Raw genomic sequence first — 26,482 nt, forward strand, 5'->3', positions numbered from 1 at the left:
TACAATTTTCCTTTCACTTTTTCCCCATTATGTAGATAGGGGCAAAATTGTTTGGTGAATTGGAAAGCGCGGGGTTAAAATTTCACCTCACAACATAGCCTATGACGCTCTCGGGGTCCAGACGTGTGACTGTGCAAAATTTTGTGGCTGTAGCTGCGACGGTGCAGATGCCAATCCCGGACATACATACACACACACACACACTCAGCTTTATATAGTAGATAATTATCTAGGGGTAAAACTGTCATTAGAATCCATGCGCTTGGACTCTGAAAACAAAATGCCCAAATAAGCAGAACAATAGATCAAAAAATGATTTAGGAAGCAGTTTAGCAGATCAATGAAGACCCTCTAAATTCAAAAAGCAATAACTAATATATACCCCACTAAAACGACAAACTACCCAAGAAAATTTTTTTTTTTTTTACATCAGTTTCTAAAATAAAATTCCATTTTACCACCAAAACTTATTTAAAGCCATAACATAAAAATATTCCCCTTCTGTCAGACTGCTCAGATGCAGTTATTGTGCTATTGACCGAGTCATCTAACGGGGTTAAAATTGCTACTCCATTGTATCACCTATACACCCTATGACAACTCTGGGGAAAGTTGAAGAATTAAGTTAGGCTATGTGCCCACATTGCAGAATATAAGTACTGTATATACTCGAGTATAAGCCGACCCCCTTAATTTTGCAACAAAAAACTGGCAAAACTTATTGACTCGAGTATAAGCCTAGGGTGGAAAACGCAGCAGCTACTGGTAAATGTCAAAAATAAAAATACCAGTACCAATAAAAGTAAAATTAATTGAGACATCAGTAGGTTGTGTTTTTGAATATCCATATTGAAATCAGGAGGCCCATATAATGCTCCATACAGTTCATGATGGGCCCCATAAGATGCTCCATACAAAATACGCCCCATATAATGCTCCATAAAATTTATGATGGGCACCATAAGATGCTCCATATTAAAAATATGCCCCATATAATGCTGCACAAATGCTGATTATGGCCCTATAAGATGCTCCATATAACAATGTGCCAGATATAATGCTCCATACAGTTCACTATGGCCCCATAGATGCTCCATATAACAATGTGCCCCATATAATGCTCCATACAGTTCATTATGGCTCCATAAGATGCTCCATATAACAATGTGCCACATATGCTCCATGCAGTTCATTATGGCCCTATAAGATGCTTCATATAACAATGTGCCCCATATAATGCTCCATGCAGTTCATTATGGCCCCATAAGATGCTCCATATAACAATGTACCACATATAATGCTGCTGCAATAAAAAAAAAAAAAAAAAAACAAAACAAAAAAAAAAAAAACCCGACATACTCCCCTCTCGTTGATGCCCGCTGCTCCTCAGCGTCCCGTCTCTCCGCACTGACTGTTCAGGCAGAGGGCGGCGCACACTAATAAGTCATCGCGCCCTCTGATATGAACAGTCAGTGCAGAGGACGCAAAAGACGGGGCAGCGGTGGAACGAGGGAAGGTAAATATTAAATACTCACCTGCTTCAGGCACGGTCCCTGGCAGCTTCTCCCAGACAGATAGTCTCCGGCAGCTTCTTCCTCTGTTCAGGAGTCACTGGTACCGCTCATTACAGTAATGAATATGCGGCCCCACCCCTATGGGAATGGAGTCCATATTCATTATTTTAACGAGCGGTACCACGTGACCACTAAAAAGGGGGAGAAGCTGCCGGCGCCGGAGACCATGGGACACGCAGGGACCGCATCAGGAGTGCCAGGAGCAGGTGAGAATGTGACAATCATCGCTCCCCCTCACCCGTCGACCATGACTCTAGTATAAGCAGAGAGGGGCACTTTCAGCCCATTTTTTTTGGCTGAAAATCTCGGCTTATACTCAAGTATAAAAGGTAGATTTTTTCATCATCAAATCCGCACACCCTTGCCAAGAAAAACGCAAGGGTGTGCGTCGTTTTTGACGCGCTTTTTTTCCTATACAAGTCTATGGCTGCTTATTTTTCCGCGATGCGTTTACGTGGCGGAAAAAAAAAACGCAGCATGGGCACAGCAATTGCGAAATGCAATTAAAGGGAAGCGTTTTGTTAGCGTTTTTAAGTGTTTCCACATTGAAAAATGCAGCAGAAACGCTTAAAAATGCAGTGTGGGCACACAGCCTTAAAGGGATCCTGTCACCAGGTTTGGCCATCACCTTTCAGGGCTGATATACGGCATTCTATAATGCTGTAAATTTGCCCCCAACCCAATCTGCAAGAGAAGAAAAAGAGGGACTTTTGGTACTCCCCATGTAATCTCATTCTTGGAGCCTTCATTGGGGGACACAGGTAACCATGGGTGTATGCTGCTGTCGGTAGGAGGCTGACACTATGCAAAAATAGGAATACACCCACTGACAGGCACCACGTACCTCAGTTAGTGTAAAAGCAGTAGGAGAAGCAACCAAACAACATACGTACCAACATAAGAACAAAGGCACGCAGGCAAAAAGTGGTACAAACAATTAGGGAAGGTGCTGTATCCCCCAATGAAGGCTCCAAGAAAGATTTTGCGGTGAGTACCAAAAATCCCTCTTTCTTTATAGCTTCATTGGGGGACACAGGTAACCATGGGACGTCCCAAAAGCAGCCCCCCAAGGGTGGGAAACAGAATGAATGCAAAGAAAAAACATACTTTAGCTGCCTGGCGCGCAACAGCCGCCTGAAGCACCTTCCTTCCCAGGCCTGCATCAGACGATGCATGGGCCGAAGTCTGGTGATGAACTGCCCAGGAAGCTCCATTGGCCCGAGTGGAGTGAGCGTTCACCCCCGGAGGAGGCAGTTTGTTCTGAAAACGGTATGTCTCCAGTATTGCTGATCGAATGCAATGGGCAATAGAGGACTTAGAAGATGGGAGCCCCTTAAGACAACCTTTAGAGAGGACGAAAAGGGCATCGGATTGACGAAAGGAAGCAGTCCTTCAGAGGTAGACCAGGGAAGGACATCGAGAAGGAAGGACAATGTCTTCATTGATGTGAAATGAAGAGACCACCTTAGGCAGGAAGGAAGAAACCGGCCTGAGAACTACCTTGTCCTGATGTAGAATCAGGAACGGTGGAACAGCAGGACAATGCCACTAACTCAAACTCTCCTGATGGACGTAAAGGCGACTAAGAAGGCAACTTTCCAAGAAATGAGAGAAAAGAGGGATTTTTGGTTCTTACCGTAAAATCTTTCTTGGAGCCTTAATTGGGGGACACAGGTAACCATGGGTGTATGCTGTTGTCACTAGGAGGCTGACACTATGCAAATAAAGAAGTAGTAACTACTCCCCGGCAGTATACACCCTCCGACAGGCACCAGGCAACTCAGTTGGTGCAAAAGCAGTAGTAAGAACAGGTAATATAAAACTCAACCTATGTACCAACCCACAACAACAGCACGTTAGCCAACACGGTACAACTTCAAGGGAGGGTGCTGTGTCCCCCAATGAAGGCTCCAAGAAAGATTTTACGGTAAGAACCAAAAATCCCCCTTTCTTGCTCGCCTCATTGGGGGACACAGGTAACCATGGGACGTCCAAAACAGTCCCTAGGGCGGGATATTCTGCAGAAAAAGAGGAGTTAGGTCGGCCGGTCAGAAACCGCCGACTGCAGTATCCTCCTACCCAGGCTCGCATCCGCAGAAGCCTGGGTATGCACCTTGTAGAATTTGACAAAGGTGTGAATGGATGACCACGTTGCGGCCTTGCAAACCTGCGAGGCTGAAGCTTGGTGACGAACTGCCCAGGAAGCTCCCACAGCCCGGGTAGAGAGCTCACTCCCGATGGAGGCCGATTGTCTTGAACACGGTATGCCTCCAGAAACGCTGAACGGATCCAACGACCAATTGTGGACTTGGAGGCGGGGAGACCCTTTCGTCGCCCTTCCGAGACGATGAACAGAGAATCGGCCTGACAAGAGGCAGTTCTGGCGAGAAATTCAGATAGCCCTGACCACATCCAACTTGTGAAGAGATTTCTCCAAGGGATGAACCGGGGAAGGACACAAGGAAGGGAGGACAATGTCCTCATTGATGTGAAAAGCCGAAACCACCTTTGGTAGAAAGGAAGGAACCGGACGAAGAACCACTTTGTCCTGATGCAGGACTACAAAGGGAGAACGACAGGATAAAGCCAACAGCTCCGACACTCTTCTAATGGAGGTGATGGTGACCAAAAAGGCCACCTTCTAGGATAGAAATGGGAAGGAAATGTCCTGAATCGGTTCAAAGGGCGCACGCTGGAGGGCGTCCAAAACGAGGTTGAGGTCCCAAGGCTCGACAGGAGGCCGATAAGGGGGAGCTATGCGAGTGACCCCCTGGATGAAGGCCCTCACCGGAGGCAGGGAGGCCAGGTCTCTGAAAAAGAATGGACAGAGCGGAAATCTGACCCTTCAAGGTGCTAAAGGAAAGACCCGAATCTAGACCCGCTTGAAGGAAACTGAGAAGAGATGGAAGGGAAAAGGTCATAGGAAACAGATTGTTGTCCTGACATCATTTGGAAAAAGGCCTTCCAACACCTGTGATAAATACGCAAGGAAGCCGGTTTTCTCGCCCTTATAGTCTGGATGACTCTATGAGAAAAACCCGCGTCCTTCAGGACCGCGGCCTCAACGGCCATACCGTTAAATTCAGAGACCGAGAATTCGGGTGGAAGAGGGGTCCCTGCGAAAGAAGGTTCGGACGATCCGGAAGCCTCCACGGAACGTCCGGAAGCCCCACGGAACGTCCGATAGCATGTTTACCAGTTCCGCATACCAGGTCCTGCGAGGCCAATCTGGAGCTACTAAGTACGGGGACCCCTTCTGTCTTGATCTTTTTTACGACCCTTGGGATCAAGGGGAGGGGTGGGAACAGTTAGGGCATCTGGAACTGAGTCCACGGGATCACGAGTGCGTCGCATCCGACGGCAATCAGATCCCGAGATCTGGAGATGTACTGGGGAACCTTGTGGCTTGCCTGGGAGGCCATCAAGTCGACATCTGGGACGCCCCACCGCTGGCAAATCTGGCTGAAGATTGAGGGGGAGAAGAGACCACTCGCCCGCCACGATGCCCTGGCGATTGAGAAAGTTGGCTTCCCAATTGTCCACCCCTGGGATGTGGACGGCTGACAGAGGGAACGTGATCCTCCGTCCAACGCAGAATTTTTGCCACTACCGCCATGACTTGTGTGCTGCGAGTCCCTCCCTGAAGGTTTATGTAAGCCACGGCCGTGGCGTTGTCCGACTGAATGCGGACCGGTTTCCTTGAATGGAGAGACTCCCAGCGGATGAGGGCTAGGAAGATGGCTCTGATTTTCAAGAGGTTGATAGGGAGGCATGCCTCCTGAGCAGTCCAGCAGCACTGGGCCGTGAGGTGGAGAAAAACTGCCCCCCAACCTTGGAGACCGGCATCAGTGGTGATCACCTGCCAGCGGGGAGGGAGGAATGACCTCCCGCGCAGCATGGAGGTGGACAGCGTCCACCAAGAGAGAGAGACTTTCACTCTGGGGGAGAGGCGAAAGGGGCGATCCAGGGAAAGTGGATTCCTGTCCCAGGCCGACAGAAGGGCCAGCTGGAGGGGACGAGAGTGGAACTGGGCATAGGGGACCGCTTCCATGGAGGCGACCATCTTTCCCAGAACCCTCATGGCAAGGCGGAGAGACTGAGGTTTCGGGCTCTTTAGTGCCCTGACCCCCCGACGAAGAGAAAGGAACTTCTCTTTGGGAAGAAAGACCTGAGCCTGAGAGGTGTCGAATTCCACGCCCAGGAACTCCAGCCGCTAAGTTGAAATGAGGGAAGACTTCTGGTAATTGATTATCCAGCCGAGGCGAAGAAGCGTGTCCAGAGTAAGCTGGAGGCTCTGGCTGCAATCCTGACGGGATGGACCCTTGATCAAGAGGTCGAGGTGTGGGATTACCAGAATCCCCTTTGAACGTAGGATGGTCATGACAGCTGCCATGACCTTTATAAAGACCCTGGGCGCAGACGCCAGACCGAAAGGGAGGGCCGTGAACTGATAGTGATGACCTTGGATCGCGAACCGGAGGAATCTCTGATGTCGTACGCAAATAGGGACATGAAGGTACGCATCTCAGATACCCACGGAACACAGAAACTCTCCCGGTTCCATGGACGCGATCAACGAGCGTAGCGATTCCATCCTGAAACGCCGAATCCGGAGATGGTGGTTCAGCCGCTTGAGGTCCAAAATTGGACGGAGAGAACCGTCCTTTTTTGGAACCACGAACAGGTTTGAGTAGAACCCAAAAAACGCTCGTGATGAGGCACCGGAACTACGACTCCTGAGGCGAGGAGCGAATCGACGGCCTGGAGAAGTCCTGAGAGGTGGGAGGGCTGTTTGGCAGGACAAGAGAGCAGGAAACGTCTTCCTGGGGGCGAAGAAAATTCTAGCTTGTAGCCCGAAGTGACGATCTCCCTGACCCAGGCGTCGTAGACTACCGAAAGCCACACCTCTGAGAACAGGAGAAGCCGGCCTCCCACCCTGGAGGGATTTCCAGGTGGGGGCGACCCATCATTTGAGAACCTGTGGCCCCGAGATCCAGATGGTCTTGCGGGGTGGCTCTTAGCCCTCCAGCGTGGTGGATGCCTGAAAAGGTTTTCTTCGGTCTCCGTGCGAGGAAGAACGGTCCTGGTTGGGGTTTCCTGAGGAGGCGAAGGACGAAAGGACTGGGGGCCCCTCCGGTTGAAGGGACGTTTCGGCTTGGATTGGGGTAAGGAGGTACTCTTATCATTTGATCCAGCTGTGTGCCGAAGAGTCTAGAACCCTGGAAGGGCTGAAACTCCGGGTGAATGGCGAATGTTCTATGAGGACGATAAGCTGTTTTTTTTTTTTGAAGCATACAGAGTGATCAGGTAAAGAGCCAGAATCTTCATCAACCTTCAGAGTTTGGTTGACTGCCTCAGAGAATTGACCGTCCTCAGTCTGGCGAATCCAGATCTAAGGAGATGTCCGATTCATACTCAGAATAGAGTTAGCTATCAACGACTGGAGAGGGAGAGCGAGAGACGGGGCTCACGGATGCCAGGGCACGTGACTGTACGGGAGACGTACGCCGTATCCTTTTCGTGGACACTTGTACGTTTCTAGATTGTGTGCGGTCCCTGCTAGCTGACTGTTCCCGTGTGTGGGGGGGAAGGGGGGTCCCTCTGCGTCAGATGTGCGAACGCCACGATCCCCAGAAGGCAATCTGAAGGTTTCAAGCGCTTTGGCCAGAGAAGTCATAGATTGTGTCAGAGACGAGACCCACTCAGGGGGACCAACGACACTGGGCTCAGTGTCAGCTGGGGGCTCCTGAGCGCATTTGGGGTCACAGGCTTTGCAGAGCGGCGAACTCTGAGCTTTTGGAAACACCGACTGGCAGGAGTTACATGAAGTTCAAAAGACCGTAAGTCTTATGGGGCTTTTTAGGTGCCCGAGGCTGGGGCATGATGTACTCCTATGTGCCCCCTTAATCAGGGTTCCTACAGAGGAAAGGATACTGAAAGGGAAAGGGAGAGGGAGAGAGAGAGCAAAAATGAGAGCGCTAATGCAGTGCTCTTTACCCAGGTCCTGTTTTCCAGCCATGAAAATCACACTCCACGTCGCTATCTGGGCAAGCAGGAGGCTTCCTGAGCATCCGGAGGACCTGTCAGCTTGCAACAGGGTGTAGGAAGATGGCCGACGAGTTTTCAAGGGCAACTCTCGCTTAGAACAAGAAGCACCTAAAAAGTGGGTGGGGCCACCAAAACGCATAATAGTGGGGGAGGAGACTGCCTGCACAAGGTCAAAACCAGGGACTAAATTTTTACCCAGGCCTGAAAAACACCCCCTCCCCAGGAAAAGTGTGCTGCCTGTGCCCGGACTGCTTAGAGCCCCCCTCCTTCTCAGCACTTACTCGGAGAGGCTGGAGAGGTCCTGGAGATGTCCTTCGGACGATACTGCAGGTACATTTGCCGAAGTGCAGGTACCTCCGTTGTGCAGCTGCTGTCGCTGGTGATTTTTGGACGGTGCAGGGATAAGGATAAAAAACCCTCAATCCACAATCCCTTCCACAGGGAGATGGAGAGAAACCGTCCACCTCCTTGCTACATTCGCTAGACAGTGGTGGAGCAGTGGGGCTGCACGGACGCCAAAACGAAGAGTGCCTCTGTGCGTCCAAGGGGTTTAATCCTGGTAGACAGGGCTGGTTGTCCGGCTTTAAGCCTAGCTGCAGAAGAGGAAACATGGAGGCGACACTCCATGTGCTGGTCTGTTGAAGGAGCGGGGAGATCGGTGCCCTTTAAGAGAGACCCTCCGCCTCTAAAAATCAGCCCAGGCATGGCATCCTATGTCGCAGGAAAGGATACTTGGAGGCCACACTCCACGTGCTCGCATGTTGTTGGTTTGGGGAGATTGGAGCCTTCATCCAGATAAAAAATCTTAAGAATTAAAAAAAAAAAAAAAAAAAAAGTTTTTGGTCTGAATAGCAGACCCGTGTGCCTCCTACGGACACTAAGCAAGAACTGGTTCTCTGGGAGCCAGCATGAGGGTGTATACTGCAGGGGAGAAGCCAACTTTCTTTGTATTAACTTAGTGTCAGCAGCATACACCCATGGTCCTGTGTTCCCCCAATGAGGCGAAGGAGAAAGTTATTTTTCTTCTGTTGCAGGTTGGGTTGGGGGCAGTTACACAGCAGTATAGAATGCTGTATATTAGCCCTGAAAGGTGATGGCCGTATCGCTTATCGGTCAATCCTGGTGACAGGTTCAGTTTAAGTTTTTGAAGACCCTAAAAAATACACAGTTGGTCTGCAAGCAAAGATTTCACATACTGCACACCAAAAACACATCTGTCTTCAGCAGCTTATCCAGGATATGAATTTTTTCTTCTAATTCTCCCTCTAGCGAAGAGGTCTTTGTGGAGATAGATAGATAGATATATAGATAAATATATATGTACCCCAACAAAAACAAATGAGACATCCCTGCAAACATGGCTGCTATTCAGAGACTTACAATGGGGAAAGTCATACCTTTTCTTCAAGTAATGAAATCTCATTTGTCAGCTTTTCCACTCTATGCTTCTGCTGCTGAAGTTCTTCTTGAGCCTTTTGAAGATCATCTTGGATTTCTGTAGACTGAAGGGTGAAAAATGCCATTAAACATCATTCCTATAAAAAGATGGAAACAGCCACTCTTAAAATCAGGCAACCTATACTAAAAGTGGGGAGTTTAGATGCACTTCTAATGAACCCTGCAATTAAGAAGGGCATGTTTTGATTCAGTAACCCGAATGGCTACAGGTATAGTCCAGATTTACATAATTGAGGATTATGTGAGGTTTCTCGCCTAGACTCCTATACGCCCTGTGAGGCAGTGAGGTCAATCGTATACGACAGTTGTTAGGTGACCCCAGGTTCTACATAGAAATATACTGAACCCACATGAGAGCTTTGTAATTACAACCATAGCCGTGGTTACAATGTAAAATAAGAGTGAATGTGGACTTGGTCAAGCTATTTGATGAAACCGCTAAATCTAATGGTCACTGCTCCCTGCGAATTCTCTTGGATCTCTCTGCAGCATTCGACACTGTAGATCATCAGCTCCTCCTCACTATGCTCCGCTCCATCAGCCTCAAGGATACCGTTCTCTCCTGGTTCTCCTCCTATCTCTCGGACAGCTCCTTCACTGTATCTTTAGCTGGCTCCTCATTCTCTCAACTTCCTCTTACTGTTGGGGTTCCTCAAGGATCGGTTCTAGGCCCCCCTCTTCTCTTTGTATACTGTCCCTATTGGTAAAACAATCAGTAGATTTGGTTTCCAGTAGCATCTCTATGCTGATGACCCAAATATACACTTCTCCTGATATCACGCCTGCCTTTTTAGAAAACACCAGTAATTGTCTTACCGCTGTCCCTAACATCATGTCCTCCCTCTATTTGAAACAACTTGTCAAAAACTGAACTCCTTGCGTTTCCTCCCTCTACTAACCTACCTATGCCCAACATTGCCATTTCCGTTTGGGTTTCCACCCTTAGCCCCCAGCAACATGCCCGCTGTCGTGGGGTCATACTTTATTCCGAGGTTTCATTCATCCCCCACATCTAATCACTGGCTCGCTCATGTTATCTGCAACTCAAAAACATTTATAGCATTTTGACGCTTTCTTACTTTCGACTCGGCAAAAACTCATTGTTTCTCTTATTCATTCTTCTCCGGACTATTGTAATTCTCTACTAATTGGTCTCCCGCTTACCAAACTCTCCCCACTCCAATCTGTCTTTAATGCTGCAGCCAGGATCATATTCCTCACCCATCGTTACACCGATGCCTCTACCTTGTGCCAATAATTACACTGGTTACCCATCCACTCCAGAATCCAGTACAAACTTATTACCCTCACCCACAAAGCACTCCATGGCTTAGCACCACCTACTACATCTCCTCCCTGGTCTCAGACTACCACCCTACCCGTGCCCGCAGTTCTGCTAATGAGCTGAGGTTAGCATCCTCAATAATTAGAACCTCCCACTCCCGTCTCCAAGACTTTTCAGGTGCTGCGCCAATTCTATGGAATGCACTATCCAGGTGTATATGATTAATCCCCAATTCCCACAGTTTTAAGCGTGCCCTAAAAACGCACTTGTTCAGACTGGCCTACCGTTCACCACATTATCCCAACTATCCCTGTGCTGCCCATTCAAAATTTTTACCATAACCAGGTTCCTCTCATCATGTTCTAACACGCTTTATGCATTTAATAGCCCTGTGTCTGTACTGCTACATACTTAGGCTGATAACCAGTTCATGCAGCATTACATGAACACACGATTCTTACACTGGCTAGTCCGAACAACGAAAGCAATTGTTACCATCCACCTTTTGTGTCTCCCCTTTTCCTCATAGATAGTAAGCTTGCGAGCAGGGCCCTCATTCCTCTTGGTATCGGTTTTGATCTATGTGTTTATTGTTTTGCTGTAATGTCTATTGTATGTAGAAGTCTCCTCTAAAATGTAAAGTGCTGCGGAATATGATTATCATCATATTTTAACAATAATAAAGTCAGATTTAGGACAACAGGACATGGGCTTTTATCTTTGAAGAGATCTGTTGGAAGGTAGTGGGACATGTCTCTCACTCCGCTTTGGGTCTTGGAGTGGCCCATGTCCACGATTTCCATTTAAACTTTCAGGTAAGGGTTGGGTGTGTCTGTTGGTTTGCAAGAAGCAGAGCAAAAGTTTGTGTATGCCTGCCTCTGAAATTGAACACAGACCTGATCCAGAGACTAGAGCAAAGCCATTACCGCACCCGTGAGTCATACGGTGGTGCAGTTGCCAACAGATTGATATGGACGTTCTGGCTGTGAACTTGATGATAATGTTTGGATTTATTTTACAAGTTGGTAAATAAAGACATTTAAGTTGAACTTTCTTGCTTCACTGTCTCATTACCGCAAGAACGTGAAAGCCACTGCCTTACATATGGTGGAGAATGCGGGCAGTGTGAATTGATGCATACTCCAAAGAAAACCGCATGTCTGATTAAACCGGCTATGCTGCAACTCAGGCCCGCAGAGAAGAAGGAACTACTGAAGTAGCTGATCCTCAATGCGCAGCAGTAATTTCAGCAGCAACAGCAGACTGACAACCCGATTCTACAACCTCTCTGCGAGATTCCCCACCACCACCGACTGTCCAGAGGCCCAGGACAAGGGCAGGTCGGCACCAAGGAAGATTAGTCCGAAGGATGACATGGAAGCCTCTCTCACTGTTAGAGAGAAAAGCGGAGCAGGACAGTTAGCCGATCTCCCAGTGGGCTGAAGTCGCGCCCCTGTTCCTGATGGAGATGCTGAGAAGGCCCATTTTAACCACACCCAGAAGGACGCCCAGGACTATGGGAAGCTCAAAAAAGGAGAGATCCTTGCCCAGATGGGGTTTAATCTGAGTATTCCAGTGTGGAGGCACGATCCGCTAGGTCTTAAACATATGACTGGTTTATTTATTTATTTATTTTTTTTTTTACTAAAAAGGGATTTTTGTGTACTCACCGTAAAATCCCTTTCTCCGAGCCATTCATTGGGGGACACAGACCGTGGGTGTATGCTGCTGCCACTAGGAGGCTGACACTAAGTGATACAAAGAAAGTTAGCTCCTCCCCTGCAGTATGCACCCTCTTGCTGGCTCTCACCTAACCAGTTCGGTGCAAAAGCAGTAGGAGATCAATAACAATATATGAGCATATAGCATGTCACATTATGAGAGTATGGCATTTCAAATTATATAACAAGCACAAGCTAATAATAGGGTGGGAGCTGTGTCCACCCCCCCCCCCCTGAATGGCTCGGAGAAAAGGATCTTACTTTGAGTACACAAAAATCCCTATTTCTCCTTCGCCTCATTGGGGTGACAGACCGTGGGACGTCCCAAAGCAGTCCCTGGGTGGGGACAACATCAGATCAGGCCTTGTGAAACTGTTACTTACAAGTAAGCCACCGTGGCCTGCAGAGTCCGCCTGCACACATTCACATCTGTGAAAGTCTGGGAATTCTAGTGCATCAAGAATGCATGCGGACTAGACAAACCCGCAAGCTAGCAGGCGTGCTTTGGAACCCAAGAAACCTCGATAGACAGGGAGATGGGCTGACATCTAACACGGAAAGACTCCTGGATGGTGTAACGAATCCACCAGGCTAAACATGGCCGATGAAACGGTTAAACCCTTCCTGTAGGCGTCAGGAAGCCGACCTCTTACCGTGAGGAATTCCAAATAAAGTGTCCAACCTTCGGAAGGACGCCATCCTCGAGACGTACCTACTCAGAGCACTCACCTCGTCCAGAAAATGGGGAACCCATTACGTTTTGTGGACTGGTGCCGAAAGATGAGGGAAGAACAATGCCCTCATAACTGTGGAAATACAATACCACCTTGGTTACAAGGGACAGGGATGGCCTGAAGACAACCTTGCCTTGAAGGTAATAAGGGAAGTAAAGTAAAAAAATAAGTCCGAAAGAACAGAGCAGCTTGCTCTGAAGAGTCATCAGGATGACGAGATCGTAGAGAAAAAAGGGCGACCTTCCCTGATAGTAAAGTCTGTCCGGATCAAAAGGAGTCTACTGTAAGACTCCCAGGACCATTAAGGTCCCAAATATCTAACTGTATGCGATAGGGAAGAACCACATGTGAAAATTCCCTGCGAGGAAGTTCCTACTTTAGTTTTGTTTCAATAAGACGGAAAAATACTAGTTCCGCAAATGAAAAAATTCTGGCGTGATCAGTGCGGATCTCCGAGGATCACTGGGGCCCTTCCTGCTTCCGAAAGGCTCTCAGAAGTCGTGGAAGAGGGGTTATGGAAATTGGTATCATGGAAGAACCAGAGCATGCACTGCGATGGCTTTTGGATCTCGAGGCCAAACTATGAACTAGAGTACATTGGCGTTCAGTCTGGAAGCCATCCGACCTACATCTGGAGTGCTCCAGAGAAGGCAGATCTGATGGAAAACTTCTGGGTGAAGCTACCACTCACATGAGGCGGGACCCTGACGGCATCTGCCGCCCAGAGTTCTACTCCTGAGATATGTAGTGCAGAGATCACCGAATGATAGAGTGTGGCCCAACAGAGAATGTACCTGCTAGATGATTGACGTATGGCAAAGACGTAGGATTTTCCGATTGAATCGGATGGGGTCACCCACCAGAAGCAGTGGACCTGCTGTAGAACTAGCCATACCGTTCGGATGCCCAGAACAATGATCAAGAGAACAGGACTGGCATCGGTAGTCACTAATAACCATTGAACTGGGAGAAAGGATCTCTCCTGGATGAGGAAGGAGCTCAGAAACTACCCTTTGAAAGCCCGTTTGACCTGCAGAAAGCGAGAGGAGTGAAGGAAACCACTTCCATTGTCACCAAATTTCCTCAGAAACCTCCTACAAAATCGAATGGAATGAGGGGGATGAGTGAAGTGCGCGAGCTCCCTGTTAAAGAGCCACAGCCTTGTCTCAAGGGAGAAATCACCAACCTTCTGGAAGATTCCAGGATCATCCTCAAAAACGCCTTTATGGTGCAAGAGGAACAGGACAGCCGCCATAACCCTCTGGGTGCGGTAGCAAGGCTGAAGGACAAGGTCGTGATTTGAAAATGCTGTTCGCGAAAGGGAAAGCGAAGGAATTTTTGAAGAGGGGAAAACCTAGGAATGTGAAGGTAAGCATCCCGAATGTCGGTGGATGCCAGAAACTCCACCTTTTTCCGTTGAAGTAATGGCTGAGCGGAGGAACTGTATCCGAAGAAGGGGGACCGTGTCAAGCTTGGTAGAAGTTTGAGGTTTAGGGTCAGTCACTCTTCAGTCCCCTTTTAGGAACCAAGATCCCTTAGATCTAGACCGACCTGGACAACTGATCCACTGCTGGTTGGGTCTATGGGAAACATGCGATCCTTTGTTCCTGCGTGGGGAACACTCCCAAATTCTCACCGAATAACTGATTACTCTGGTAAGGGAGTGATGTCAGACCTTTCGAACGCAGAGTACGCTTCCATTCTCTGAGCTATTATGTCCTTCTGAGTGTAATGGCATTTGCTGCTGACAGCGCCACGCAAGTAGACTCATCCGAGAGGCATGAAGCAGCTAGTCTCCTCGCTCAAGAAATTTGATTGACCAGCTGTACCGTCTTCAGGAGAAGGTTACTGTTGGAAATCAACATAGTTAAGGTCTCTGACCAGGAGACCATTGCTCTAGCAACACATGCGGCGGCTTAGGAAGGGTAGAGCGCTGAAAGGGAGGGGTGACAAGATGGAACGAACCAGATTTGCCATCTGACAGTTCGTTGTATTTTTAATTGATGACCCATCGGGCAGGGATACTGGTAGGTATACCACAGAATATTCTACCCGGTTAATATGCCAAGTGGCAGAATGCGCGGCTGCATGCAGAAGGTCAGGAAAAGCAGTCTCTTATTATCGCCGCTCTCTTTTGATGGTGCAGAGGTAAAAATGATGAACCCTGGATCCACCATCCTCTTAACAGGGAAGTAAAGAGGGATCGTCCGCCTTCTTGCATCATCTGCTAAATAGTGGAGATGCAGAGGGGGGTGTTCGGATGCCAAAAAGTTGCCTCTGTACATCCACGGAGTTCAGGTCCCTGGGTGGACAGGGCTGGTTGTCTGGCATTAGGCCTGGCTGCAGAAGAGGATACATGGAGGCAACACTCCATGTGCTCGTCTATTGATGGTGTGGGGAGATCGGTGCCCTTTAAAAGGACCCGTCGCCCCTAAGAGTCAGACCAGGCATGGCACCTCACGCCTTAGGTGGGTATACGTGGAGGGGACACCCCACGTGTTGGCATATTGGCTGAAAAAGGATACCGCGCTTGCAGAGGTTTCTATCCAGTGGATCGCTTATCCGGACGCTCCCTGTCTGGGTGAATGGCAAATGCCATGCTGGGAGTTTAGATCATGCAGTGTCCCTCATGAGGAGACTAGAGTAGAACCGAAGTCGTCGTCAATCTCCAGAGATTGGTTGATGATATTAACAGGACAATCCATCCTGTTCTGGAGTTCAGAACCAAGACAATATCCGATCCATATTCAGAGACTTGTTCACAGCAAATCATTGGTGAGGGATCAGGAAATGAAACTTCCGTTTTCTAGGCACGTGTACATTTCTAGACGCCTGTACGTTTCTAGAAAACTTGGAGGGATTCAGTCTCTTGTCAGAGAATCCATGGGTTGTGGCAGTGATGAAGCCCACTCAGGGAACTAGGTACTCTGGGATAAGTTGCGATCGGCAGCGGAGGGCTCCTGGGCTGGTTATGTGCCCTTAAGACCAGGGAATAGTGGTGATGCGCCTTTAAGACCAGGCATACTGGTCCTGTGCCTTTAAGACCAGGGAATACTGGTCATGTGCCATTAAGACCAGGGAATACTGGTTGTGTACCTTTAAGACCAGGCAGGAGATACTGGACATGTGTCTTTAAGCACAGGGGGAAGATGCAGGGGAAGAGAGCAGTACTTCCTCACCCGGTTGCAGAGTCATTGTGCTCCTTTAATGCAAAACCATAGCACCTGTGTGTGGCGGCAGGGTGGACCAAGATGGCCACAGGGAGATGCAGAGGTGGTAAAGTCTTGCAGAGGGCGAGAGGCGCCAATTCTGGGGGTGGAGCCACAGATGTGATGTGGGCAGAACCTAGTGACTTCCATGAATAGGCCCAAGCCTGGGCCTAAATTTCTGCAGCCGGCGTGAGCAATACCATGGGTAGAATAGAGAAGCGTTGAAGAGAAGCGATCGCTCCCGTGCCAGGGAAGAAGTGCCAGAAAAAGTGGGTGGAGCTGTTCTAGCACGCCATAGTGAGGGCGCGGTTTCCAGGATACGGCCTACACATTGGCCAAAGCCGGGGGCTAAATTTTTGCAGCCGTACGGAGCGTTACCTAAGAGAGGTGGGCCACAGGGAAGCCTGAGGCTGGCTGTGAGTATGTGAATATCCCAGTCAGCGGTGGCCTCTGCAGTGGATCTACTCACCATCGGTGCGCGTCCCGGCAAGGAGCCGCCGCGGATGACTGGGTTTCAGTGCCCAGGAAAGCACACGCACTACTGTTCTTCTTGCGGGTCAGGTATTGCAGCATGGACGGTGCAGAGAGAGGAATAAACCTCAATCCACAATCCCTTTGTTAGGGAGGTGGAGAGGAACCGTCCGCCTCCTTGTGCCATCTGCTTTAACAGTGATGGGACAGTGGGGGCTGCTCGGACGCCAAAGGGAGTAGCCTCTGTACATCCACGGAGTTCAGCCCCCGGGTGGTCAGGGCCAGTTGTCTGGCAATAGACCTGGTTGCAGAAGAGGGTACATGGAGGCGACACTCCATGTGCTCGTCCGTTCAGTGTGCGGGGAGATCGGTGCCCTTAAAGGGGCCCGTCGCCCCTAAGAATCAGCCCAGGCATGGCATCCCACGTCGCAGGAGAAGATACGGAGAGGCGACACTCACCGTGCTCGCCTGTTGATGGTTCGGGGAAATAGGAGCATTGAAAGGATTTGTCGCCCCTTCGTTGTAGAAAGTAAAATCAAAAATGTAAAAAGGTAAAAATAAAATAAAGAGTTTTGGGTCTGAATAGTAGACCCATCCGTGTGCCTCCTACGGACTCTAAGCAAGAACTGGTTAGCTGAGGGCCAGCAGGAGGGTGTATACTGCAGGGGAGGAGCAAACTTTCTTTGAATCACTTAGGCTGTGTGCACACGTTGCTGATTTCGCGTTTTTTTGCTATAAAACCGCAAAAAAACAGCATACATTATGCATCCCATCACTTAGAATGAATTCCGCAATCGCGGTAAAAAACGCAGCATGTTCATTAATTTTGCGGATTTCCCACTATATAATGCATTGGGAAATGTCCGGAAAAATCAGCGCAAAAAACGCATGCAGATTTCTTGCAGAAAATTTCAGATTTTTCTCAAGAAATTTCTGCAAGAAATCCTGAACGTGTGCACATAGCCTTAGTGTCAGCCTCCTAGTGGCAGCAGCATCCACCCACGGTCTGTGTCCCCCAATGAGGCGAAGGAGAAAAATAAATAGTTCTAGACCGAGACCTTTAGTCCAGCCCAGATGGTAGAGAGGGTAATCATTTTAAGAGGATAAAACTTTGGGAGTGCTTCTTTATTTATTACAATCACTATACAGCACTCTGCACTTACAATTGCTTATTTTGCCTTTACCCAGCTAATTCTTTTCTCTGCTCTATGTAGAAACAGGAAGTCTCTTTTCTCTGCATTTATCATTCCCCTCTTCAACTCCTGACTCAGCTGCTCCTTTCCTCCCCATCTGGGATTTTTCCAGCGACTCACGACTCATACAGGGAAAGGTGACCTCCTGCTTCTGCATAGAGCATAGAAGGATTCAGCTAGTCCGTTTTTAATCATGTGATGTCATAGACCTAATTGAAAACAGAAGCATTACCAGGTAAAAGGGCAAAATGAGCAATTGTAAGTACACAGTGCTATATGACATGATGATTGCAATATATTAAGAGGATAAAAATGCTGATGGGAGGAGTGCTTCTTTAGAAAAACAACAATGAATTGGGGCCCATGTTTTCATGCAAAACTTTCAGAGCTTTTCAGGTGATATATTAGTGTGGGAGCATAACTTGATTTTACTCTACTATTCATGGGGAGAGGGGGTGTTTATGTCAAGTGTGAAAATTGTCCTGGTAGCAAAACGGTTAAAGCAACATTGCAATAAGTTTAGCTTCATTTTGTCCTTTACCAGTTTTTGCAATTCTTCATTTCTCAGCTCCATTTTGTTCCGCTCCTCGGACGCAGCTTTCAGTTGTGCAGTTAGGTCAGATATTTTTTGGCCAGCTTCAGATCCCTCTTTTTCACACTTATCCAGAGCCAATTTTTTGGTCTCTATTTCATTGTGAAGATCTTCCCGTTCTAATAGCAGTTTCTCCTTCGACAGCTCAATAAGCTCTCGCTCACTATTGGCTTCCTTCAAAAGCAAAACGGTTTCCCGCAATTGGTTCTCAACTGAAGCCAACTGGTAAAGAAAAAAAACAAATAAAACAGACAAAGATGCTATATCATATCTGTGGAATATGAACAGAAAATATAGTATTGATACCAACACCATACCTTTTGTTCTAAAGATGTAGTTTTACATGTTAGCTCTTCTACCATCTGTATCTGCTGCTGAAGATCGTCTTGTGCCTTTCTAAGATCATCCCGAGTTTCTATAGACTAAGGAAGAAGACACAAGACGACTCAGAAACTGCTCACAATTCATAAGGCAACTTGCTGTAATTAAAGGCACCATGTCAAGATCGTTTGCCTCATTAAATAAACACTACTAATTCATAGGAGCTCAGGAGGTTACTGAACATAATGCAGAAATACAAAATCTGTATAGCTTCATATCTTATGGAGGTAGTTTATCATTGGTATACGACATCCCTCAGGCAGAGACACGTAATCCCAAAACAGGTCCATCTGCATCCCACACGTGTAATAACATGGCCTCAGCTTCATGGGTGTGCTGCACATACACGTGAGCTCTTCAGAGTTGCCTTGAGATTACGTATTTCAGCCAGAAAGGGGAAACCACATCTGTAGTATTTGAAGAAAATAATGCAAAACACACAAAGAAATGCATATAGGTGCATAATCAGAAAGGTTATCCCCATAATATAAACTAGCAGGGGACATTTAGTGGGGTAAAAACTGCCGACAGGTTGCCGTGATTGGAAGAATCATCCTTAATTATTAATGAACTGTACAATGTCACAAGCTCCTGAGGCAGCGATATTAAAACGCTTACACAAAGTTTAAAAATAAACAAACCACCACAAGTAACAAACCCCCCAACCTTTTAATAAGAGATCATTCAAAAACCAATACTTGCCATTTGTACATTCTCTCCAAGGTCTTCCTTCAGTTGGTCCCTTTCTGACTGCAGACTCTGAATTGTGACCCTCAGCTCATTGCTTTCATTTGTCATCATTTCCATGTGTTGCTGAAGATGGAGAAGCTTTTCCTCAATCTTTGATTTCTCATTACTCAAGGATGCAAACTGCGCTTCCATGTCTTGCAAGTTGCCATCTTCAGTGTTCTGCAACATTTTTTAATAAAAAGGTATAAAAAGGGAAATGGACATCTTGGGGATATCCTTGATGTATTGCTCCGCTTATTTGGACATTTTGTTTTTAGAGTCCTCGCTCTTGGATTCTAATAATCTTTTACCCCCAGTTATGTTATATTATATAATTATCTGGGGGTAAAATGTCATTAGAATCCATGCGCTTGGACTCTGAAAACAAAATGTCCAAATAAGCAGAACAATGAGGCCCCTCTGAACTCAAAAAGCAATAACTGACATACCCACTAAAAAGACAAACTACCCAAGAAAAAAATGTTTTTACATCAGAGTTTCTAAAATAAATTCCGTTTTACCACCAAAACTTATTTACAGCCATAACATGAAAATATTCCAGTTCTGTCAGACTGCTCAGATGCCGTTATTGTGCTATTGACCAAGTCATCTAACAGGGTTAAAATTGCTACTCCATTGCATCACCTATACACCCTTTGACAACTCTGGGGAAAGTTGAAGAATTAAATTAGGCTATGTGCCCACATTGCAGAATATAAATAGATTTTTTCCTCATCAAATCTGCACACCCTTGCCATGAAAAACGCCTGCAGATTTTAATGCGTTTTTGGCGCACTTTTTTACCAATACAAGTCTATGGCTGCGGAGTCGCCGCAATTCTGCAAAATTAATGAACATGCTGCGTATTTTTCCACGATGCGTTTCCGTTGCGGAAAAATACGCAGCATGGGCACAGGAATTGCAAAATGCAATGAAAATTAAGGGGATACATTTTGTTAGCGTTTTTAAGCGTTTCCACAGCGGAAAAATGCGGCAGAAACCCTTAAAAATGCACTGTGGGCAAACAGCCTTAAAGAGATCATGTCACCAGGTTTGGCCATCACCTTTCAGGGCTGATATACGGCATTCTATAATGCTGTAAATTTGCCCCCAACCCAATCTGCAAGAGAAGAAAAAGAGGAACTTTTGGTACTCACCATAAAATCTGTTTATTGGAGCCTTCATTGGGGGACACAGGTAACCATGGCTATATGCTGCTGTCGCTAGGAGGCTGACACTATGCAAAAAAATGAAAATAGCTCGTCCTCCGCAGTATTACACCCACTGACAGGCACCACGTACCTCAGTGTAAAAGCAGTAGGAGAAGCAACCAAACGCAACATATGTACCAACACAACAACAAAGGCACGTAGGCCAAAAAAGTGGTACAGGCAATTAGGGAAGGTGCTGTATCTCCCAGTGAAGGCTCCAAGAAAGATTTTACGGTGAGTACCAAAAATCCCTCTTTCTTTATAGCTTCATTGGGGGACACAGGTAACCATGGGACATCACAAAGCAGTCCCCAAGGGTGGGAAACAGAAAAAACGCAAAGAAAAAAATAGAATCAGACTTACGGGTAATTCGGTTTCTAGGAACCTTCCACGACGGCACTAATTAAATTAGTGCTGTCGTGGAAGGTTCCTAGAAACCGAATTACCCGTAAGTCTAATTCTATTTTCTCCAGTCACCTTCCACGACAGCAGTATCGGAGGATGTCTCTCCGCCCTAATAGGGGACAGGAAACAAAAGGTTAAATACCCCTCCCCTTCCTGCAACCACCAGTATTTTTTCTGGACACATTAGCATGTATAGTTACCACTTAAGTGCAGGAATCATCCAATAAGAATATCAGATAGGGAGGGAAATTAGTGCGGTCGTGGAAGGTTTCTAGAAACCGAATTACCGGTAAGTCTAATTCTATTTTCTCCAGTCACCTTCCACGACAGCAGTATCTGAGCGATACCAACAGCTAATTTCTTTAGGGAGGGACAACCGCCTGCAGAACGCGTCTGCCAAACGATAGGTCACTATTGAAATTTAGCCTGTAATGCCTGGTGAATGTATGGACTGACGACCAGGTGGCAGCTCTACATATCTGCTCAGACGATGCGTTCCCTCTCTCTGCCCAGGAAGTCGAGACTGAACGGGTGGAGAGAGCTTTTCAGATGCCAGAGGTGCAAGCTTCCAGGATGAATATGCAAGTCAAATAGCCTGTTTGACAGGACTGTGGAGTCGGAGAGTCGGAGTTAGTTTTGGTTGGAGTCGGTAGAAATGTACCGACTCTGGCTTTTAAAAAAAATGTATTAATATTTCATAATTGAACTTTCATATTAATTTTATGTTACTCAAATATATATGTTCTATCAAACTATGAACAGTGATAAGCAGTTCTGCTGGAGATAGAGACATTTACTTCTTGGGTGTCACTGTTCTCCACTGCCCTCATCTAATCTTATACTTGGTTAACCTCATGCTGCCCCAACCCCCAATGTATGAAAAAGTAAAAATGTGTTGCAAATTCTTAGTAGTAAAGCTCCTCCTCTAGACTAGATGTTTGATCTCACAGCTGATACTCAGAAGAGGAAGACTAAAGGTACCGTCACACTTAGCGACGCTGCAGCGATACCGACAACGATCCGGATCGCTGCAGCGTCGCTGTTTGGTCGCTGGAGAGCTGTCACACAGACAGCTCTCCAGCGACCAACGATCCCGAGGTCCCCGGTAACCAGGGTAAACATCGGGTAACTAAGCGCAGGGCCGCGCTTAGTAACCCGCTGTTTACCCTGGTTACCAGCGTAAAAAAACAAACAGTACATACTTACATTCAGCTGTCTGTCCCTTGCCGTCTGGTTCCTGCAATGACTGCTGGCCGTAAAGTGAAAGTGAAAGCACAGCACAGCGGTGAGTCACACAGCGGTGACTCACCGCTGTGGCTGTGCTCTGCTTTCACTTTACGGCCAGCAGTCATTGCAGGAACCAGACGGCAAGGGACAGACAGCTGAATGTAAGTATGTACTGTTTGTTTTTTTACGCTGGTAACCAGGGTAAACAGCGGGTTACTAAGCGCGGCCCTGCGCTTAGTTACCCGATGTTTACCCTGGTTACCAGTGAAGACATCGCTGAATCGGTGTCACACACACCGATTCAGCGATGTCTACGGGGAGTCCAGCGACCAAATAAAGTTCTGGACTTTCTTCCCCGACCAGCGATCTCCCAGCAGGGGCCTGATCGCTGCTGCCTGTCACACTGGACGATATCGCTAGCGAGGACGCTGCAACGTCACGGATCGCTAGCGCTATCGTCTAGTGTGACAGTACCTTAAGAAGTATTATCCTTTCAACAAACTTTGCATCAGTTAACTGAGTACATGAGGAATAACAGTATTACTGACCACTATATCAGTTGTACAACCTGGCAATAATTTTGTACAATTGTTTTTAGGAAAAACAATTGTCATTTGGATTGTGAATGCAGAATTAAAAACCTGAGAATGTCAAAGAAGCGTCACATTAAATCAGCTGTATTTGAACATTTCACCATCACTCAAGATAGAAAACATTATGTATGTCAGTGTATGACAAATGATCCAGACGAAAACAAATGCTGTGAAGCCAAGATCAGTGCATATTCAGGCAAAGATAAAAATGCTCCTACCAGAGCTTGTAATCTAAATAGACATTTACAGCGCTTTCATCCAGAAGTACTGAAAGCAGCAGATGAGAAAGACTGCATCCAAACTAATGAACCATTGCCCAGCTCTTCCAGCCAAATAAAGGAGCAGAGAACTTTGCCGCCATCAGTTGCAAGATATTTTGTCATTGACAAAGTTACTGTGACAATGACAGTAGATACATTTAAAAAACAGATCATAGAGCTTGTTGTAAAGGATAGTGTGCCCATTTCATTATTTTCATGACCAGTTTTTGTGTGTCTGAATGGGGAAATGGCCCGCAAGCTTGGTGCTTCTCTGGAGAGAGAGTATTAGAAAATTAGTAATCAAAGAAGCTTTTAAACAAAAGGAAGAGCTTAAAAAACTCTCAAGGGACGCTTTCTGTTTCTTAAAATGGATGCCTGCACACGTCACAGAGTGAACTATTTTGCCATCAATGTCCGATTTGTTGGTGACAAAAATGAAATAGTTACCAAGACATTGGCAGTAAAAGACACCAAAGCTCATCACACCAGTGAGTTTCTCCAGGTCTTTTTGGAAAAGGTTCTGCAAGACTATGAACTTAAAGAGCAAGTTCTGTCGTAACTGACAATACTTCAAATATGAACAAAAAAAAAAAAAATAAGAGCATGAACCGCACATCCCAAAATCAAACGTTGATCTAAAGCCGCTAGGCAAAAATTATAGAACTGAATATGAGGTTTTCAGTTTAACATTCTGATCAGAATGTTAAACTGAAAACCTCATATTCAGTTATATAAAGTTTTGCCTAGCGGCTTTAGATCAACGTATGATTTTGGGATGTGCAGTTCATGCTCTTTTTTTTCTTTTTTGCAAAGAATGCTTCAAATATGATAAGTACTATTAAGCTAATGAATGATAGTAATGGTGACCAGCAGCTAGAAGAACATTCTGGGTCCACAGACACAAATGTTTGAAATAGAGGAACACAGTATTGTAACTGAGGAGCAAACTGAAGTTGCTTCAGATGAACAGCAACATGATAGTTTAGATGATCTTGTTGAAACTGTCAATACGTTATTTCATTCATCACATGCGATGTGTTGTGAATACGCTACAGCTGGCTATAAGACAGTCTGCAAGAAGGATATGCTGCTGCACTGATTGGCAAGGTGAAAAAATTGGCTACTGTTGCCAGAACCCCTAGAGTTGACTCAATTTTGAAGAGACGTGCTGGAAAAGGGGCAATTATTGATCAAGCCACACGATGGGGCAGTACTTAATGATTCAGCGCTTGGCTGAACTGAAAACCTCTCTTGTAGACATGGCTAACCCTCAACTGGCGCTAAATGAAAGTCAGTGGAATCAGGTGACCGAGCTGGAAAAATTGCTAGAGCACCCATTGACAGTGACAAAAAAAAAAATTACACCCAGAGGACTTAACTCCAGGTATTTTCTTAAGGTACCGTCACACTAAGCGACGCTGCAGCGATACCGATAACGATCCGGATCGCTGCAGCGTCGCTGTTTTGGTCGCTGGAGAGCTGTCACACAGACAGCTCTCCAGCGACCAACGATGCCGGTAACCAGGGTAAACATCGGGTTACTAAGCGCAGGGACGCGCTTAGTAACCTGATGTTTACCCTGGTTACCATCGTTAAAGTAAAAAAAACAACCACTACATACTTACCTACCGCTGTCTGTCCCCGGCGCTGTGCTTCTCTGCTCTGGCTGTGAGCACCGGTCAGCCGGAAAGCAGAGCGGTGACGTCACCGCTCTGCTTTCCGGCCGCTGTGCTCACAGTCAGTGCAGGTGGAGTGCAGAGAAGCAGAGCGCCGGTGACAGACAGCGGTAGGTAAGTATGTAGTGGTTGTTTTTTTTACTTTTACGCTGGTAACCAGGGTAAACATCGGGTTACTAAGCGTGGCCCTGCGCTTAGTAACCCGATGTTTACCCTGGTTACCAGCGAAGACATCGCTGAATCGGCGTCACACACGCCGATTCAGCGATGTCAGCGGGAGATCCAGCGACGAAATAAAGTTCTGGACTTTCTTCCCCGACCAGCGACATCACAGCAGGGGCCTGATCGCTGCTGCCTGTCACACTGGACGATATCGCTAGCCAGGACGCTGCAACGTCACGGATCGCTAGCGATATCGTCTAGTGTGACGGTACCTTTAAAGGAGTGGAAGAACCTGATGTTTCGCCTGTCCCAAAGAGGAGGGTTAATTGCAAGTGGCATTGCTACATCAATGAAACGGAGAGAGGAGCTACTATTACAAAATAACATTCTTTTGGCAGCTGTTTATGTAGACCCAATGCATCGGATTCTTCTAGATGATCAACAGCTAACTAAAGGAAAATAAGCCCTTTTTGAAATAGTAAGGGTGAATGGGTTGCAGAACAGTCAGGAGGAACAAGAAGAATTTGGTCGTCCTGCCACATCTTCATCCTCATCAACTGATTAAGAATTTAATTTCGAAAAATATTTGGATCACAAGGACCATGCAAAGCGTTCCCGCATAGAAGAGTCATCCCCATCAAAGAACACAGCCAGTACATTTCAGCAGAATTGTTCATGTGCAACAAGCGATTCCTCTGTATCCTGACATTGTCAGAGATGTTGCCCGAGTGGTTACTGCTTTGCCACCAACCCAAGTTAGTGTAGAGAGGTTGTTCTCTGCTCTCAAAATAATTAGATCAGATTTGAGGGCATCCATGAAGGAGGATCTGACAGAGGCAATACTTTTTCTGAGGACAAATTCATAGATTTCTTCTTATTAACTGCATAACAGTGTTTATTGCATATTTACTTACAAGAGTTTATAAAAGTTTATAAAAGTTATTTGCTATATTCTAATTGTATTCTAATAAATATAGTTTTTGCTCTAAGTGGTCTGATTAGTTGTAGGATGGTGACAAACTGAATAAGCACGATGTTAATATTTGACAACAGTAAACTTATTGTTACGAAATGGCCATTTATGAAGGAGTCGGAACCTGATAAAATTCAGGAGTCGGAGTCGCAACTGAGGCTTACCGACTCCACAGCCCTGCTTGGAAGCCGGCAGGCTTCTACACGTGCCATCAGGAATGACGAAAAGAGAATCAGTCTTCCGGAAAGCGGCCATTCTAGCAAGGTAGATCCTCACTGCCCTGACAAGGTCCAGCTTGTTCAACGATCGCTCCAGAAAATGTCAGAGCTGGACAAAAGGAAGGTGGAACGATGTCCTTGTTGAAGTGGAAACCATCTTAGGAAGGAAGACGGTTATCCACCAGGACAAGGTGGTCCTCAGGCCTCCAAGAAAGGAGGTCGTCAAGAAAGGGCCGCCAACTCAGAAACGCGGGGGATAGAAGTGATGGCCACAAGAAAAGCCACCTTCCAAGATAGAACTGACAGGGAAACCTCCCTGAGAGGCTCAAATGGGGAACCCCTCAGAGCGTCCAGCGCAAGAT

The 26,482-nt window shown here is 46.8% G+C and overlaps 1 protein-coding gene across 2 annotated transcripts in view; it reads right to left on the minus strand.

Annotated features, from left to right (window-relative positions):
- CENPE (centromere protein E) overlaps nucleotides 1-26,482 on the minus strand; it is a 206,619-nt gene that overhangs the window by 60,950 nt on the left and 119,187 nt on the right. The window contains exons 38-42 of one of the 2 annotated variants that reach the window (XM_069743664.1): nucleotides 19,369-19,575; nucleotides 18,603-18,707; nucleotides 18,235-18,507; nucleotides 12,036-12,113; nucleotides 9,020-9,124 (exon numbers count right to left, since the gene is read on the minus strand). In XM_069743664.1, coding sequence (XP_069599765.1) covers nucleotides 9,020-9,124; nucleotides 12,036-12,113; nucleotides 18,235-18,507; nucleotides 18,603-18,707; nucleotides 19,369-19,575 — 768 coding nt within the window. The remainder of the gene's footprint in view (nucleotides 1-9,019; nucleotides 9,125-12,035; nucleotides 12,114-18,234; nucleotides 18,508-18,602; nucleotides 18,708-19,368; nucleotides 19,576-26,482) is intronic. The other variant, XM_069743668.1, reaches the window with a different exon arrangement.

The sequence above is a fragment of the Ranitomeya imitator genome, chromosome 1 (genome assembly GCF_032444005.1).
Source record: "Ranitomeya imitator isolate aRanImi1 chromosome 1, aRanImi1.pri, whole genome shotgun sequence".
NCBI classification, from domain to species: Eukaryota; Metazoa; Chordata; class Amphibia; order Anura; family Dendrobatidae; genus Ranitomeya; species Ranitomeya imitator.